Source organism: Bacillus rossius, chromosome 14 (genome assembly GCF_032445375.1).
Source record: "Bacillus rossius redtenbacheri isolate Brsri chromosome 14, Brsri_v3, whole genome shotgun sequence".
Taxonomy (NCBI): domain Eukaryota; kingdom Metazoa; phylum Arthropoda; class Insecta; order Phasmatodea; family Bacillidae; genus Bacillus; species Bacillus rossius.
In genome coordinates this window covers 47,740,723-47,760,304 of record NC_086341.1, presented here as the reverse complement: position 1 = coordinate 47,760,304, position 19,582 = coordinate 47,740,723, and the positions used below count along the sequence as shown (strand labels likewise).

At 44.5% G+C, this 19,582-nt stretch overlaps 1 protein-coding gene across 3 annotated transcripts in view; it reads right to left on the bottom strand.

The window, feature by feature from the left end:
- Positions 1-10,054: 10,054 nt before the first annotated feature.
- The window catches only part of LOC134538899 (transcription factor SPT20 homolog), a 58,929-nt gene continuing 49,401 nt past the window's right edge, over positions 10,055-19,582 (bottom strand). For all 3 annotated transcript variants that reach the window (XM_063380504.1, XM_063380505.1, XM_063380506.1), the window contains exons 19-22: positions 16,223-16,308; positions 15,294-15,423; positions 12,719-12,798; positions 10,055-11,585 (exon numbers count right to left, since the gene is read on the bottom strand). In XM_063380504.1, coding sequence (XP_063236574.1) covers positions 11,448-11,585; positions 12,719-12,798; positions 15,294-15,423; positions 16,223-16,308 — 434 coding nt within the window. In that variant the 3' untranslated portion in view covers positions 10,055-11,447. The remainder of the gene's footprint in view (positions 11,586-12,718; positions 12,799-15,293; positions 15,424-16,222; positions 16,309-19,582) is intronic.

The window sequence follows — 19,582 nt, the reverse complement described above, 5'->3', positions numbered from 1 at the left end:
TACAATTTTTAAATTTAAGTACCGAAAACTGCTAGAATAGCACTATTTTACACCTTTAAATCCAAATTTTCCCGGGGGAGGACCCCCGGACCCCCCGCTTTAATACGGGGGGGGGGGAGGACATGCTTCTTAACACCCCCCATACACAAATCCTGGCTACGCCACTGAAACACACTGCAGTTTGCGTAACAACTTCAAAGCGTGACATATTTCAGTCTTCTAATGACAGCGATCATTCTTTCCCAACTTTGCTTGCAGAGGTTGTCACTGTATGCAATTGTGAAGAGTACAGAGTCTATCTCGTGTAAAGTTGCCATATTATTTTTTGAAAGTTGCTTAGTAAAATTACGTCTAACGCGTAGAAAACTATAATTCACTCAGTATTTTATAAAGAAAGAAATTGAATTAATTTTTTTTTTCCTTGTAACATTTCTGATATTATTAAATTTTCATGTCAAAAATTTGTTTTAATCAAAGATTAGTGAAGAGACTTGAGTATATTGTTTAACTGTCAGATACACGAAAGTCAAGTTAATATTGTAATTTTTCAATATATTATGAATTAAATATTTTACAATTTATTTGTACCTACATAGATAGCATTTTTTTTTATGTTTTCACAAATTTTGTAATTAGGAATAAAAAGAAAATATTTTAAGACATTTACTTTGTATTTCATCAATCAAATCCAACATGTATGTTAACACACGTAAAAGGAAAAGTAAGTTATTAAGTATTCAATTACATAATTATTGAACCGTGAAACACTCACCTTGACAAGCTCATACATAAACATGCTTAACTCAAGCGATGTCACGGCATAATACACGAAGAACGTCGTTCTGAAAAGTTCACACAGTTCCTTTCCGTTCCTGCAATAAAAAATCAAAGTTAGAACACAAAAAAAAAAAAAAAAAAATATGGGGTGTGGCTCTGTCATGGACACGGCCGTGTGTTGTAAGTGAATACGTGTACATAACAGGTAATATTTTCTATACAAAATATAAAATACGCTATTTTACCTATGTATGTTATAATCATGTTTGAACACTAAGAAGTCCTTCGGGTTTTCATGTTTTTATTTTAACACCATATATTGACGCCAACCATTAGTGCTCCTCGAATCCGCACAGACCGCTAAGGCGCATCGCCGCCTCGCCCCGAGCATGTGCGACGTGAACGCACCTGGGTGCAGGGTGGTGCAACGCCTCGAACATAAGCTGCCCCGCCTAATCGACTGTCGCCCGCGCGATAGTCGACCACAGGGGTACTGTGAGGTGACCTGATTATCTGGACTTTGTAATTAACTTTCAGCGCTCTTAAAAACAATGTTAATTGAGTAATAGCTATGATTAAATGTTATTTGTAATTTTGGACTTTAGCGCGATCAGGCGGCGTGCATGGCTCGGGATTACTTTTGCACATGACACATTTTCGCAGGAGCGAGGCTGGGGAGTCGTGCGGACGTCACAGCCATCGCCAGTTGATTACCGCCCTCTAAGGAGACTAGTCGCGAGTCGCCCGCGGAGCCTCTCGACCTCCGTGAGTTTTAAACCCGTCAGCTCCGAGCCTCACGGACAGTCCGGCTAGTCGACCTGAGTTCACCCCTTACTTAATTCGTGCTCATCGCCGGAACTCCCAGTGTTACTTAAAGACTGTTTAAGGTTAGTGGAGTGTGAAGTGTGCACGGAACATTAGGGTAGCGCGGCACAAGCCCAACAGAAACGTGGCCTGTAGAGCGCAGCTCCCAGTAAGCGGACCATGCACGCCGCAGCGCATGTATAGCGTGCCTTATAATAAAACTTTAAATTGAGCCTCCGCGTATCTTTTACAACGCCCGTAGCATAGCATTCCTGGTGGCTAAAACAGCCAGCAGTAACTCTGACGGAACAACCCTTACTGCCTGCCGGCCATGTGGCGACGTCACACCCTGAGTCAAGAGTCTCGGCTACGCACTAGCACATAGTTAATATTGCTAGTTGGCGCCCAAAAGCATTTCCACACCCTTAACATCATCTCGGCAGAAGGCATAAGGCGTCAATATATTCACTGTAACTATGTTAAACTAATGTTTTGTATAGGCAATAGATAGATTTTGATGAGAGGTGACGATTGAAACTTAAACGAACGTCATAGCTTCTCCGAGTCAAAGGTTATACTAAACGGAAATCTCGTAATGCAGCAAAATGACCTCAAAATGGCGGCGCTTCCCCCTCCTCCGCGCACGATGTGTCAAGGTCCTCACTTAGAGTAACGAATTCTTTGTTCCTTTAGCTATCTAGTGGTGTCATTTGACGTCGTCCGACCGAAGGCCACCCTAAATCCCGACCTGCAACCGCCAGTATTCAACTCCGCTAACGGAACGCGCCCCTAGCCATGTCCCACCCGAGTCAGGCGAGCCACCAGCAGCCAAGGTAGAACCCGGCCCCCTAATAAACAGACCGACATTACAGCCGACCATGTTGCTAAAACATGCACAGAATATAAAAAATATTACGTATAAATTAAAAGTTGATTAACGAAAGTGCGACGTAGGAGTGCCCGGGCACTCACGTGTGTAAATGTGTCGATACGTATGTGAGTGTCCCCCCTGGCGGCCTTCTGCCTAGATTAGTTAATCAACCCATGTGACATAATTATTAACCCCTTGTGTTTCGTTACTACCCCCCACCGGAGCAGTCCGGCAAGAGACGAACAGTCTCTGGTGTGACGTATAATTTAAAGGACATAATTCGTAAACATACTAACTCTAAATTGTAGAAGGGATGAGTAATGTTAATTTAGCCTTAATAATTAATGTAGGAATTTAGCGCCCTTAAAATCTCTTATTAACGTGTTACATTAGAAAATAACGTAATGAGGTCAACCCTGGCACGAGGGACACCGAGCCTCGGCTGGACGCCATGACATCACGCCAGTACAGCGCGACTCGTGGACCGGGGCGGACGCACGTCCCACGGAGAGACATCATCCATTGTCTGCATTGAACTCACTTCTGGTAATTATAGTCACTTCCTCGAAACCTATTTTTACTAATCTCTCCGTGCGTACCCGGTCCAACTTTCGGTCCATGACTTAATCCGGCTGCATAACTTTTAAAACCCCCTGCACCACACTTGGTCTGCGGGGTAGTTTCAGTATACGGCACGGGCCGCCTCCCGAACCACAGAACTTGAACTAAAACCAGTCGCCCCGGCGCTGACACCACCCCGAAAGGGAACTTGGACGAATTTAGTTGCGGTCCGCGCTCCACTACAGTGGACGCGAACACCGCCTCGAGACATTGATATACGGAATTGGCCGCCTCCAATCGCCCTCACCCCTCTTTTGGGTAATCAGGCTCAGAACCGCCTAGTGCCATGCTAATACGTAACATTTAGTAATTTTGTACGACGCCTTGAACCTGGAACGTTTTTTAGTAAACTTGTGCGACGCGCCACCACGTAACGTTCAGTAACCTTGTGCAATGCACCATCACGTAACATTTTTGTAAACTTGTGCCACGCCTTATTACGTAACTTTTCAGACTTACTTTGTGTAATTGTGTAACTTCTGTATTGTGTGACGTCACCTCTGTACGACATGGTGTGTAATCAACGGTATTACACCAAACCCACAGTCGCATGAATAAACGACGCACGTCATTTGTTGCATTACTTCAGCGCCTAATCAATTAACCATACGACTCCCAACTATCACCAAGTAGGGAATTCCTTATATCCCACGCAACACCACCGACGGTCCTAGTGGGCCACGCAGGGCAACCGACCCCACGACCCACCTATCGACTAGAAACAGAGCAAGTCTGGCGCCCATCCGGAAACACTACATCGACAACAGCCATTCCCGCTAGGAGCCGCACCGGGACTCGAGCCCGAGCCCCGGACGACGGCAGATTAAATTGTGTTTGGAGATGATAGATATCTAGCTGCAACACCAAACTGTATCCTCCGATTTTATTATTCGTTTTTTGAATTATTAAAGACGTATTCATGTCAAAATAAGGATCGCCGGCTCCCACGCCCATTGTCTGGAGTTGCTTGGCTTCCGGATGGTAGCCAAGCAAGTGATCTGAACTGAGTGAGAGCTGTGTGGTGTACCTGAGAGCATCCTGGTGAAGGGCCACTATCAGCTTCCAAGCCCGACTCGGTTCCTCCGCCTCCCCCAGGGGCGGCGCGGACTCCTCGGCGCATGACTCCTCGACCCTGCGGGGGCCGTCGGCGCTATGGATGAGAGCGGCCACCACCTCGAACTGGTACGAGGTGTACAGCATCAGCGTCACTGTGAAGCCATCCGAGGCGACGATGGCGACCGCCAGGCCGCAGCCCAGCGCTGCCTGCAGCACGTACAGCGCGGCGAACAGCGCGAGGTCGTTCTCGCCCCACAGCGGGTACATGATGAAGGGCAGCCTCTTGAGGACCCGGCCATCGAGGGCCTCCGGACTGGCCAGATGCTGCAGGACCGGCGCGGCGATCAGCATCAGGGTCGAGAAGCTGGCGAGGTAGGTGAAGATGGTGAACGCCTTCCTCTCCCTGGCGACCATCTGAAGCAGGAGGTGCCGGGTTTCCTCTCTCAGGGTGCGGGCGGCAAAGGCCCTGAGGCTCGAGATGAGGTCCTGGAAGCGCCGGCGCCTCAGCAGGAGCAGGATCACACTCGCGATCAGGGGCAGGGTCCCCAGAATCATGACCTCGGCGTCTATCCTGGCCACGGGGAGGACCTCCTGGTCGTACAGGTAGAAGGACGCCACGACCAGCGTCATGCAGGGGATGCTGGAGCAGATGAAGAGGCTGTAGAGGGAGCACATCTTGCCCCTGGACCGCGGCCACAGGCCGGAGTAGTGGAGCACGGACTCCGAGAGGCTCAGCACGTGGGGAGTGGCAGCCATCACTACAATGTCGTCACTGCCTGCAGGGCCTCGACGGGACATTACTAATTACCAGCGCCTGTTGATGTCTCCTCCTGCATTTTTAACAACTTGGCGCCGCTCCTTGCTGACAAACACTGCGGTGTTGTGACACAGTGTCTTCTTATTGATTACTTCTTCTGCTCCACTACTGCTTATTAATTTAAAATATGGTTGGGTAAAAATGTATTAAGTATTAAATAATTTATTATTTATGTTTCCATAGCTAATATTAGAACACGGTCTATGCTAAATCTATAACGAATTAGCAAGACATATGTTGGTTTACTCTGTGTGATCCAGGTTGTTCTTGAGCAAACAATCCTCTGGGGATTTTATTATACACGAGACTTGAAATGTAATGCAAGTTTCATTTGATTAGTGAATTTCTGTTAAGAAATTAAAACTTACAATATTTTTATCAGGTTGCAATTAAACAGGACAATATGTAGGGTTCGGTCTACAAACATGCCTTTGTAAAGCTGAGAAATGCCATCATACAAGGGAGACTGCGCAGAAGTCAATGTTCCACCTCCTGGAGACAAAGCAAAGCTCTCATTCGTTCGCGATCTCGTGTGAGAGAGAATCTTACATTCCAACTCATAAATATTTATAAATATTTAATAATTGCATAAATAAAAATTATCCTTGATATTTGACGCTTTTTTGACTAAGGGAAGTTTTTTTTTTTTGTAGCTCGATAGCTAACTACAGCCAAACATAAAATTAAATTTGCCAATGAAAAATCCAACTACTCAGACCACATATGATCAAATATGGAAAATTACCTCTCCCTGATAGATTATTTAAATTTCTATTTAAGTATTTGATTTCGGCATAAACTTCCAGTATGCATCTGTCAATAGTCGCAGAAGCTGATATGGATTCTGGATTGTTGCCTGCAGCAGTATCGAAAGATCACTGGTGTAGTATTCCAACAAGGAGTTTGCCCTGAAAATAATGTGGTGTCTCATTTTGGGTCCTTACCAAAAACTATTTAGTCGTAGACAGTGCCAGAACTGCCGACCTCCGTAGCGTAGTCGGATGCACACCGGCTTACGGTGCGAGGGGTCCTGGGTTCGAGTCCCGGGTAAGGCATGGGTGTACCATACATATTCTGATATTTGAAAACGAGTTGAAATTGAGATTCACACTGAAAATAATGACCCTTTGGCTGTTGGCGAAAAGCTGTAGGCCACAATAAATAAAATAAAAAAAATAAAAAGTGCCAGAACTCTTTAGGTCAAAGATATATCTTGAATAAACTTGGCAAGATCTGTACAACCAAGCCAACTAGTGATAAAAGGTATAAATAGTCAATATAAGGTACAATACGGAAGTATATGGCTACAATGAAACCATCTGCATTTGACTCCATGGCAAAAACTTACTTTATACTATATGGCATATCTGCCTTAATAAAATTGTGCTAACTTATCTTTTAATTTGAGTCGTTATAATTACCTAAGTTTTTAATTATATTTCACGCAAGGGTTCAAGTTGGCGACTATTGGGAGGGTTGCTTAACTAAACCATGACAGCTGGCCGGTGGGTGCATTCCGCAGGCGGAAGCGCCTACTGCGGTAGCAGGCCTCATGAAAGGTATAATATCAAATGCCCCTCCTGAACAATTCTGGTCTTACCTTGCAAATGGGTGATCTCTGCAGCATACACGCGCCCTCAGCGTGGGCAGCAAGTCTGGACAGCAGGCGCCTATGGGAGCAGCTGGTGGAGCCCATGCTCTGCTCTCATTTTGTCCCTCGTTGTGATCCCAAGGGCGCCATCGTTGAACAGAGCTCCTTAGGTTCTCCCCGTGATGTAGCCGACCAAGTAGCCTGGGCACCGGCAGTTTTGCCATTGGTACTCCAGCTGGTAGTACTCGGGGTCGTATCGAGTACGTGGTTGGGTTGCTTGCTCGCCAGGGGCGTTGATGCCCTAGACATGGGTGGAGTGTTTCTTGGTATTTTCCATTCTGTTTGGTCCATGGAACCGGGTGGAGGTCGCAGCTGGTAAGGCCTCTTCTCGCATTCCAGTATATGTGAGATATCCATCGGTGTTGCGACCCTGGGCGTAATCCAGCAGCCGATGGCACCGGCAGGTGCGTCGAGGTCTACCAGCCTCCTCGTCCGACTGTAGTGTTGTGTCGGGTCGTTGCACTGCCTCTGGAGTGATTCCCAGTGTGGGGTTGTTGACATACTGTCTTTCTGGCAGTTAGTAACCTGGTAGCATGTTTATTCATGTCATCCGAGTGAATTTTCTTTTACCTTCAAGCCTCTGAGGCATACCTTGTAGCTCGTCTTACCTTGTTGCCTCTGGGTGGTGTAAGGCACTCCCCAGCACAGTGCAGTCCCACGCAGTAGTTGCATGGCATGGCCGACAAGGGGTAGACACACACGAACACGTGTCTCCTGACCATACTGGGAGGAGGGTTGTGGGGTAAGCTGGGGTGATTCCCTGGGCATAGTCCTCCTTGTGCTCCCCTGTGTGCCTATGGTCATGCCCCTCTGTATGCAGCATGTGCATGGCCCACTCGCTGGGTAGCGGCAGGTTGTGCCCCTGTACCATCTTTGCCGGCATTAGGCCGGTGACAGCGTCCACTATGTGTTGGTCCCACTGGGAGTTGTCTTCTCCGAGTTGACAGCTGCGCTTTCATGTCCTGGTTCCTGTGCTCGGTAGGTTCGGCCCTCGAGTGGACCGTGAACATGGTGTGGTGGACTACGTGCTTGCTGTCGCACGAGTTTTTCCATCGCTTTCCCAGGAACTGACTGCTGTTGTCTGTTAATGCGGACTGGGTGCAGCCCCTCCAAGGCAGGAATTCACGGGTCACGATGTGTGTAATTGTGGCTGCCCACATGTTGCTGCATGGGTATGCCTCCATAAAATATGTGAACATATCGTTCATGACTAACAGGAAGCACTTGCCTCTAAATGACTGCAGATACGGCTACATCATGTCGAGGACGATGGGCGATGGTTCGGACGGTGGTTGTAAGCCAGGGGAGTTGGTGCTGTTCTCCCTCATCCCTCCTGACTTGACGCACTGCTGGGCCATGTCGGGCCAGTGCTGGTGTCGGCTGATGGCTCTCCGAGTTTGGTCGCTGCCGGGGTGTTCGGCCAGGTCATGCTTGTGGAACAACCATAACACGGCCTCGCGGGCCTCGAGGGGTCTGGTTTATCACCCGGCCATCTTGGATCTGCCATGTCTATTGGCCCTGTTCTTCTGTGCCATGCTGCATCTGGGGTCAGTTGTTGTGCTGCCATGTCCGAGGGGTTGTCCACCTCGTCATGACCCATGCCCAGTGCGTTTGTCAAGGTGGCATGGTGGCAGTGTATCGTCCCACTCCTCCATGTCCCGTGGTTCTTCTGGCCAGTCTGGCTCGCATGATAATAGATTGGGTGATAGATTCTCTGTTCCCATGTGTTCTACTTCTAAGACGAACGATTGTAACGGCAACAACTAGCATATAAATTTCCCCTTGTGTGCTTGCATAGCATGCAACTAGGTCAGGAATCGGTAGTCTGTGTGGAATGTGAACGTCTTGCCTTCCAAGTGCAGGCATTATTTCTTAACAGCCAACACGATTGCCAAGCACTCAAACTCGTTACTTTGGTAAAGATTATATGCCTACCCAAATTTTGCGGTTGCATAATCGATTACCTGTCTGTTTCAGTGCATGTCTGTGCGGAACAGGATGGCCTCTACGCCTAGAGCACTCGCGTATGTTTACAAGAACAACGGCCATTTCGGGTCGACTCGTGCCAATGTGTAGCAGTGGGTGAACACGGCCTTGATCAGATCAAACACCGGTTGTGCTGTCGCATTCCACCAGTTCTAGGATTGTGGTGACAGCAGGTCAGTGAGCAGGCTATCACATGCGAGCAGCCTGGTATGAGGCCTATAAATCACTGGAGCTGTTGGCATATGCACAGAACTACAGCTTTATCGATTTTTTGTAGGTGGCATGGTTGTGGGCGTTTAGCCTCCGAGCTGATTACATGCCCGAGGAAATCCACTTCCTCTTTCCCGATGAATAATTTTTAGGATTCACGTGGTGGGTGGCTAGTCTCTCCATTACTAGTGCTAAATGTCAACTATATTCCTCCCACGTCTTCCTCTCACGTAGTCCAGGTAAGCAATGGCGAAATGTCATGCATAGCCCTCTAACACTCGGGTCATCATGGCCAACAAGACTGGAGTTCGCTTCAGTCCGAAGGGCATAGCGTCCAGTAATGTGAACGCGGTTTTCTCCGTCGTTCGTCCTGTCGTATTGGCACTTGCCAGTAGCAGGATTTTAAATCTAATGTTCTTAATACGCAGGCTCTATCAAGCCTCGGTACAGCGGCCTCGAATATTTTCTGAGGGGAGTGGAAGGAAACTGATAGTGAAGGCATTCAACGGCCAGAAATCCACGCAGAACGCAGGGATCCGTTCTTTTTGGTGGCCAGCACTATGCATGTGCTATGTGGGTTGTTAGAGGGCTCAATTACCTCGTCCTGTAGCATGTCTGTCCCCTGTTCACGAATTATGTTGTTCGTAGAACCCGTAGCCTCGTGGGTAGGGATTGCAATCCGAAAAACCAGATTTGGTAATCCGATGGATCGCAGATCATTAGAAGTATAATAATTATGGGAAAACGTAGTTGCATTCAATTAATGTAATTTCACATAATTATGAGGGTTCAACAGGATAAATTGCAAATTCAAAGTTAATACGACACATTGAAATATTTAACAGTTTTATCAAACCATCTACATAAATAAATTTTGCATATAATAAAAAAAAGATGAACTGGAATATTTTAAACACAAAATTTGGATTAAGTTGAATTTTTGTATTATATAACTGTATTAATATTACTTGGAATAGATTTTTCTGACCGCAGTAAAAAAAAAAAAATTCAATTAAAAAGTAATAAATAGTTTTTAAAGCATTATGTTCAGCAATCAAGTGCACAGTTTACTATTTATAAGTGTCTGCTGACAAGGAAACCAAAATAAAAAAGGGTTTTCTATGTGCGTGAGCTTATGAGCATAGCAAACCTTTGCACTGCACACAATCTTCAAATAAGGAAGACCAGCGATTCCAAGATTTCCAAGACAAACTCACCTAAAAGGTACAACAGCACTGACTACATACAATAAACACTCACGTTATATCGTAGAAATATTATATTTGACAAAGGCAATAAATATCCACAGATACTCGAACAGTAGACGACATTGCTCCAAACGCAAGCGCACATTTCTCCCATTCGACCAACACTTGTGTGGTCAATTCTGGCAATACGTAACAATAACTTATATCTTTATACCCCATCACCAGACAATGAATGCTCATTCTGTCACACATTTTAAAGTATACAGAGAAAACCAACTTACAGTTGGAACAGTACAGTACGTATTGACAATAATTTTTGAGTCCGAGTACAGTAATCATAACCGCATAAGTAGATTTTTTTTCACATTACTCTAGGATTCAGGGTTGGTCCAATTCTAAAACACAAGCTTTCAACTCGTACTACCTTAATGTTTATTTAACACAAAATAAAAAAAAATCTATACAAATCATACCTAATGAGTATTAACCAATATATATATATACATATATATACTGAGTATATATACATGGTGTGCACACAGTCGTTGCGAAGCACTTAGTCGAGCAAACGGGAGGTAGCTTGGTCCGTAGACGCATTGTCTCACGCACACGGCAACAACAGTCTTGTAGAGAGATTGCACGGAGCAAAACTTAACACGGGCAGAGAGGAACACGTGACGCCAAGCACAATAAGTTATGTATCATACACCAATCCTTAACAATCGTCATTCTTATGTACACACGTATATAATACTTGTCTCTTTATTTTTATTTATTTTTTATTTTTGCAGTGGAAATGAAAAAATAAAATACTATCTATCTTCAAGTCATTTTTTTTTGTATTGTATTTTCTCATTTTGCAAGTAAATGCTCTGACACTCGCTCTGAACGTTCCACCGGGCGGGTTCTCCCGGGCTGTCCGGAGCGGCCAGGAAGTGACTAGAGAACGGCCGGCGCTCCGACCTGCCCCTGCAGCCTCGTGATGTGTGAGACCCACAGCAGCTTCCCTCGCTAGACAACATTTCAACTAAGAAGGGGAGATTTAGTCTACGCAAGAAGACCTTCATTTGGAGAACTAAGATTAAAAATAAAATTTTTCACAATAATGTACATATAGCAGAATTCCATAATTTTTTTTTTTAAACAATAGGGAAGACAGAATGCGAGGATGGCTGGATACAGCTAACAAAACTTATGATATTGAAGCTACTCACAGGGAAACACCGGCTTACACGAGAGAACGCGATAACAACGTAAGTCAGAGCCATCCAGCAGTCGTGAGGAACCTGCCGCTGGTGGAGTACTCCGTCAGCACCTCAGGGGACGCTGGGGTCCCCCACACACACACCTACAGGCAGAGTTGTAACCGATCGCGAACGCGATTGCGAGGCTGGTTCGAGGAGGGCCGACGGGAGGGGACTAGCAGCGCTCCCAGCCGAGCAGTTGCTACTTGTTGGGGTCGGCAGCACTGGAGCGCCGGCGGTGCTTGGTGGCCAGCGCGGCAGGCGACACCGCCGCCTTGCCGTCCTGCAGCAGGCACTGCTGCTGCAGCTGCGCCTGCTTCTTCTGCAGCGCCAGGTGCAGCTGCAACACGCGTCGGCGCTGCACTCCCCGTGCCGACACCCCCCAGGGGTCGGCAGACTCCCGGACAGGTCAAGCAAACATACTCTAATGTTCTAGAGAGCCACAACATGTAGAAGGCAGGGGCGTAGCCAGGGGGGGGTTTTAGGGGTTCACTTGGCAACAAATCTTTAATTAATTTCTTATTCATCACTCAAACAAATTTCATATTAAAATTAATAAAATTTTTACCATTACAATACTTAAATTTAAGTACCGAAAACTGCTAAAAATAGCACTATCTTACACCTTAGAATCCAAATTTTCACGGGGGAGGACCCCTGGACCACCCCTTTAATATGGGAGGGGTGGGGGGGGGTTGCATGCTTCTTAACACCCTCCATGCACAAATCCTGGCTACGCCACTGGTAGAAGGTATTTCCTCGGTATATACGTGGAATTTTAAGATGATAAAAATACCCAGATAAAATGAAAATATTATATTCACAAATTTAGCATAAAGGCTAATTAGGAAAAAAAAAAAAAAAAACATTCAAATGTAAAAATATCTTCTAGTCATTAGCTCAGAATCCTTTATCAGATGTTATAAATCATGAGAACTTTTGCGCATACACATCTCGAAAAGCAAAAGTTACTGTGTGTTTTAAATGCTCATATTTCAAATAATTTTTTTTTTTTTTTACTAAAGCCACAAACAAAATAAAAAGTAGACACAACACTGTAAACTATTTCATGTCACAGTAAGTTCGAATTGGTGAATTCAAACAACAGATATACTACACATACTAAATAATCATAGGATTCCGTAACTTTTACAAACTTGTCCCAACCACAAATAACTAAAATTTTTGAAGTCGAGCAAGACTCGCTACAGTCCACGAGATCAAACCTCGAAGGAACTGCACGCGGGATTGGCAGTAGCAGCGAATGAGGAAACAGACGACACAGACATGTCATCTCTTCACTTGACCTACATACACACAAAGTGATAATGAACCAAAAATGACAGAATATTGCTAAAAATGTCCGAGTGTAAAATAACAGTTATGGTCGTGTAACTGTATAGTAAAATAGTATCCTGCACACACTTGACAGGTGAAGTAAACAGGTCAGCAAGTGTCGCAAGAGCGCGCTACCTGTTGCTGTGCGGTAAGCGCGGGGGCCGTGCCGGGCTGGCTGGCCGTGGTGGGGAGAGTGGCCACAGACACCTGGCTCACTGGAACAAGACACACGTCACAGCTGCGTGCTCATGAGGTCACTTACAGCCACACGGCATGCTCACATGGTCCCAGACACATGCTACCAACGTCAGACATGGCATGCTCACATGGTCCCAGACACATGTTCCCAACGTCAGACATGGCTCACATGGTCCCAGACACATGCTACCAACATCAGACATGGCTCACATGGTCCCAGACACATGCTACCAACATCAGACATGGCTCACATGGTCCCAGACACATGTTACCAACGTTAGACATGGCATGCTCACATGGTCCCAGACACATGTTACCGTCAGACATGGCATGCTCACATGGTCCCAGACACATATTACCGTCAGACATGGCTCACATGGTCCCAGACTCATGTTACCAACGTCAGACATGGCATGCTCACATGGTCCCAGACACATATTACCAACGTCAGACATGGCTCACATGGTCCCAGACACATGTTACCAACGTTAGACATGGCATGCTCACATGGTCCCAGACACATATTACCAACGTCAGACATGGCTCACATGGTCCCAGACTCATGTTACCAACGTCAGACATGGCATGCTCACATGGTCCCAGACACATATTACCAACGTCAGACATGGCTCACATGGTCCCAGACACATGTTACCGTCAGACAATGCATGCTCACATGGTCCCAGACACATATTACCAACGTCAGACATGGCTCACATGGTCCCAGACTCATGTTACCAACGTCAGACATGGCATGCTCACATGGTCCCAGACACATATTACCAACGTCAGACATGGCTCACATGGTCCCAGACTCATGTTACCAACGTCAGACATGGCATGCTCACATGGTCCCAGACACATATTACCAACGTCAGACATGGCTCACATGGTCCCAGACACATGTTACCGTCAGACATGGCATGCTCACATGGTCCCAGACACATATTACCAACGTCAGACATGGCTCACATGGTCCCAGACTCATGTTACCAACGTCAGACATGGCATGCTCACATGGTCCCAGACACATATTACCAACGTCAGACATGGCTCACATGGTCCCAGACACATGTTACCAACGTTAGACATGGCATGCTCACATGGTCCCAGACACATGCTACCAACGTCAGACATGGCTCACATGGTCCCAGACTCATGTTACCAACGTCAGACATGGCATGCTCACATGGTCCCAGACACATATTACCAACGTCAGACATGGCTCACATGGTCCCAGACTCATGTTACCAACGTCAGACATGGCATGCTCACATGGTCCCAGACACATATTACCGTCAGACATGGCTCACATGGTCCCAGACTCATGTTACCAACGTCAGACATGGCATGTTCACATGGTCCCAGACACATATTACCAACGTCAGACATGGCTCACATGGTCCCAGACTCATGTTACCAACGTCAGACATGGCATGCTCACATGGTCCCAGACACATATTACCAACGTCAGACATGGCTCACATGGTCCCAGACACATGTTACCGTCAGACATGGCATGCTCACATGGTCCCAGACACATATTACCAACGTCAGACATGGCTCACATGGTCCCAGACTCATGTTACCAACGTCAGACATGGCATGCTCACATGGTCCCAGACACATATTACCACGGTCAGACATGGCTCACATGGTCCCAGACACATGTTAACTAGATCAGACATGGCTCACATGGTTACAGACACATGTAACCAACATCAGACATGGCTCACATGGTTCCAGACACATGTAACCAACATCAGACAAGGCTCACATGGTTCTAAACACAGCTGCATTCTGTAAAAAACCTTAAAACTTGACTAAAGACATTGCATTAAAAAAAGTTAAGCCATACTTTGTATTTTTATATTTATAACTTTCTCAAGAAACATTGCAGTAAAATATTGCATGTGTTACATTCATTGTTCTTTTTAACTTACGCTCATCAATAAATGGTTTTATGTCTCTTGCCGTGAATTGTTGGAGCAGTTGATAAACGTTATTTTATTTACTAATTATTAAATGTGTTAAAATTTTGAATGACTACAAAGATGAAATCAACTACTTTTATTAGCAAATTTGCTTTTTAATATCATAATAAAATCTTGGCTCTACTTATTGCTGAGCTCATGAATGAGAGAACATCACACCCTGCTTCTCAACTGCTGATAGCAAGTACGCCACAATCTGGTAACCATGCTGCACCTTAAAAAAAAATTAAAATAAAAACAGATAGGAGTTTATTACCAAACAATTTGATAAATATGTTTTTCTTTTCTAAAAAAACCTTGAAGTTGAACTTGAAGTGTTCTTTAACTGAACGGCGCAAGGTACTATTGCAGAACTATTGCAGAACTATTGCATCACTCAAAATGACTTGTAATAATAATTTCAGGTTGTGCATCATCTAGGTATAACAATTATAAAAGTCCCTTTTCTAAATTACAATTAAAAACTGAAACACTCACAACGACAAGTACACACAAGCACATGATTGGCCCCAACTCACCGACGCTCGGGGAGGTTATCTTCAGCCTCTGTGGGTTCAAGATGCCAGCAGTGGTTAATACTGGTTTGTTTTTAGTGGCGGCAATGCTTCGCGGTCGCTGCAGGGTCAGCTGTATCGACGGGTTCGTACCCTTGAACACACAACCACTCCCTCACTCAAGCCCCCGTGTCGCCTCCCTCTCTCACTCACTCCATGATCACCCCAGCACGACTTCATGATGCGGGGCAACCACTACAATCAGTTACTAGATCTTACTGTGTTCCTCGCAAGTTACGTTGAAACTACATGACATGCATGGCTCTTGAACATTAACATTTTTTCAGTGTGATGTTGTATGAAGACTCTTTGGAAACCAGGCACAACATTGAGTTCAACAGCCAACATCCCACAATACAAGAAAAGACACATTCCAGAATTGGTTGAAATATTAAAACACCCATCAAACATAAATTAAGCAAAATATTGGACCCACTCTTCAGAAATCCTCAAAACCTAGCTTTGCATCCAACAACAGAACGATCGCCTCTGGTTGGCCAAACAGCCCAGCCAACCAGAGGCAACTGATTGGCCAGCAGCCCCAGCCAATCACAGAAGCCCAGCTCTGATTGGCCAAACCAACAGGCCAACCAGGAGAAAGGAAGGCTCTGATTGGCCCACGGCTGCAGCCAATCGGGAAACACTCCCCTCTCAGGTGAGAGCATTAAAGGCAGGAGAACTTGCAATAGAGCCTGATTTTATTAACACACACAGAACATCAATTTTATTGAAATTTTAAGGTTGTATATAACTGTTCACAGGCCAAAAAAAAATAGTGTTCATATATTCCCCACATTTCAGAACATTTTCAGACACCCCCTTGAATAGTGTAAAAAAGGGGTTCTACAGTATTGTTTTCCTATAGTATGTTAACACACATCGCAGGAAAGTACCTGAGCAACAGAAACCGACGCGTTGGATCCGATGGTGCGCAGGGTCTGTGCGTTGAGCCCCTTCAGTCCAGACGCCACCAGCTGAGCTGTGGGAGCACCGCCAACAAGCGTTAACACCACCACACCTCGCCACCTACACCTCACACAGGTGTGTGTTAGTGCCGAGAGCTTCACGGCACTCTGCAGCCCCGACAGCCGACTGCCTCATGACTGAGAACTGCGATGAACCCCAAATAACACCTTACGCCATTACAACATACCGCATAACACCCAAATACAAGTTACATCATGGAATTAAGCAGTATTAACCCAAAACTTAATTAAATTCACAAAAATAGTATTCTTTTAAAGCTAAGAATCCAGACAAATATTGTGCATGGATCAAAAAAAATTTTTTTTTTATTGTGTACGTCTTATTGAATCACTTTAAATTAAATATGCTCACCAATTCATTTTTATTGTCCTGAATGTATCTGTTTTAGACCTATTTATTATTAATTATTTTATCATAAAAATGCACCACACAAATACACTTTTTAATGGAGTAAGAATTGCAAAACAGTATTTATTAAAATTTTAAAAAAAAACTATCTTCTTTTTGAAACGAAATAGGGCTAAAATAAAAAAACAAATTAAATCTAGTCATTACTCAAAACACCTACTAACAAATTAGCTTAAGCTTGACTAATAATCACCTTCAGGCAGCATCTGAAACAACATACAGTATGCCATAATCTTGTGCTGAAGACCAGTTTCTTTCCGAGCCTACTGAATTTTTTTCCTATAACCTTTTTAAGATTTCGGTTTGTTATGTGGAGAAGTGAGTGAGGACGCTGGCCCCTCCCTCCTCAGAACGCACGCCTGGTCACGAGGCAGCCCCGCGTCTCGGGAGACACGCCGAGTCACTGGCAGGGTCTCGGTGAGCCAGAGCAAGCACAAGGCGGCAGTCGGCCCGAGACTAGTCCTTGACGGTCAAACAGCCGAGAGAGTGCCGCAACTGGGCCTGTGCGAATACCCGCTTTTTATAGTCCGAAGTGAATGGGAATATCCAATTATTCTCGAATATGAATATAGAATTTGAATAGAAAGAATGAGACTAGAATTCAAATAAATTTTTTTTTCCGAATAATGAAACAAATACGTCGGGAAAGAAAACATTTACGTGTAGTGTCTTCTGGGAAATTAGAGTTTGGTTAAGTAGCTAAAATAATTACTGTGTACGTCAAATTTTGTTAAAATAATTAAAGTTTTAAAGAAAAAAAAGACACTTTTTACATGCTTTATATTAGCTTCACCTGTATGTTTGTCTGTCCGTCTGTAACTCTTTCGACTAAGTTTTCTTTTCTTGCAAAGCACATACTTTTACCAGTTTCAATTGTTCCTTCCTCTGTGCTAGCCTTTCAGCTTGCTTAACCACGCCGAAAAAAAAAATGTTTTTTTTCCCGGTAAATTCTAAGATTATATCCATACATCTAACTGTAAATGATTGTCTGTCCGTCTGTAACTCTTTCGACTAAGAGTGAGTGTCTCATGATTGTAAAATGTCCCACCAATTTTATTACGCTCGTTAGCCGAGCGGTCTAAGGCGCGCGCGACTTCTGTGACGTTAGCTTTCGGATTCAGCGATCGTGGGTTCTACTCCAGGCCACGCCGAAAACTTTTTTTTTTCGGTAAATTCTAAGATTATATCCATACATCTAACTGTAAATGATTCGGAGAGACTTTACCATTTCTTTGTGACGTTGCAACTCCAAATAGTTATCTCAAATGGTAATAGGTAGTGTCGGTAACTCATTTCCCTATGATAATTATACATAAATATAGTTTAAAAACTAAAAAAAAAACATGCTTTTAAAGAATATCAAACTAAAAAGTTAAAAATAAATATAGTTTAAAAAACTAAAGAAACATGCTTTTAAAGATTATCAAACTAAAAAGTAAAAAATAATTTTAAAATTTAATTTATGACAATAGTATACAAGCGATACTAGTATAAATGAGAAAAAAGCTTGAGGCGCTTTGTGCCATATTTTTTGTATATTAAGCGCCCCATGCTTTTTTCTCATTTATACTAGTATTGCTTATATACTATTGTCATAAATTAAATTTTAAAATTATTTTTTACTTTTTAGTTTGATAATCTTTAAAAGCATGTTTCTTTAGTTTTTTAAACTATATTTATTAATTATGCAGCTAACCTTACTTAATTTTACCAACCAACATTTCATATCAGTTCCTATTCGGCAGCCAGGTAAACCATATTTTAGTTCATCAATGTTATGAACACAATTTCTGCATTCTTTCTAACAAGACTAAGGAGAAGACTGCCATTTTTAAGTCCTTGTTTCCCTTTCCTCCATTGAATTTTATTTTTTTTACTCATCCCTTTGCCACTGAAAGAGAAGAGGCAGCAAGCTACTCTTTGTCAGCTCCTTCTATACAACTATCACTCACGTTGTTACGTGGGGCTGGAGGAATATAAAAAGTCCACTTACAAACACCAGTGATGGCTGCAGTTGGTATGTTCTGTTGAAAGCGTGGGAAATCTAATCCAAGAACAATAATGTTTGGGAGCACAGTTGAGTCATGAAATCCTGTCAAGATATGTTGATTGAGCACGGTGCCAGTTCACGGGACATTTACAGAGACGACAGAGACTGCCACACGGCCTCACGCACATACTCTCCCTGGCTAGTTTATTTTTAAATCTTCCCTTCCTCTCCTCACTCGTGCAGCGCAACAGACGTATCAACGTGTCACTTGCCAGCGTCGCAATAGGTCAGGCGGCAGAAACAACAAATATACAATAACTGCTCTGTTCACGGAGCTTCACGCGACCTGCTGTGATATTTTAATTAAACAAATTATACTTACTGGTGGGATTCCATTCATTAAAAACCAACATGCATGTTAGTTATTTGTGCACATACTCTACCAAACAGTACATTTTTATTATTTTTTGATTCGCATGAGTCGCAGTACACTAAAATTTATGGGTGGAGGGAGAGAGAGGGAGAGAGAGAGAGGGCGGGAGAGGGAGGGAGAGAGAGAGAGGGAGATAGAGAGAGGGAGATAGAGAGGGAGATAGAGATGGAGGGAGGGAGAGAGAGAGGGAGATAGAGAGAGGGAGAGGGAGAGAGAGGGAGAGAGAGAGAGATAGAGAGAGGGAGAGGGAGATAGAGAGAGGGAGAGGGAGAGAGAGAGAGGGAGAGGGAGGGAGAGAGAGAGGGAGATAGAGAGAAGGAGAGGGAGAGAGAGAGAGAGAGGGAGGGAGGGAGAGGGAGGGAGAGGGAGGGAGAGAGAGAGGGAGATAGAGAGAGGGAGAGAGAGGGAGAGGGAGAGAGAGGGAGAGAGAGGGAG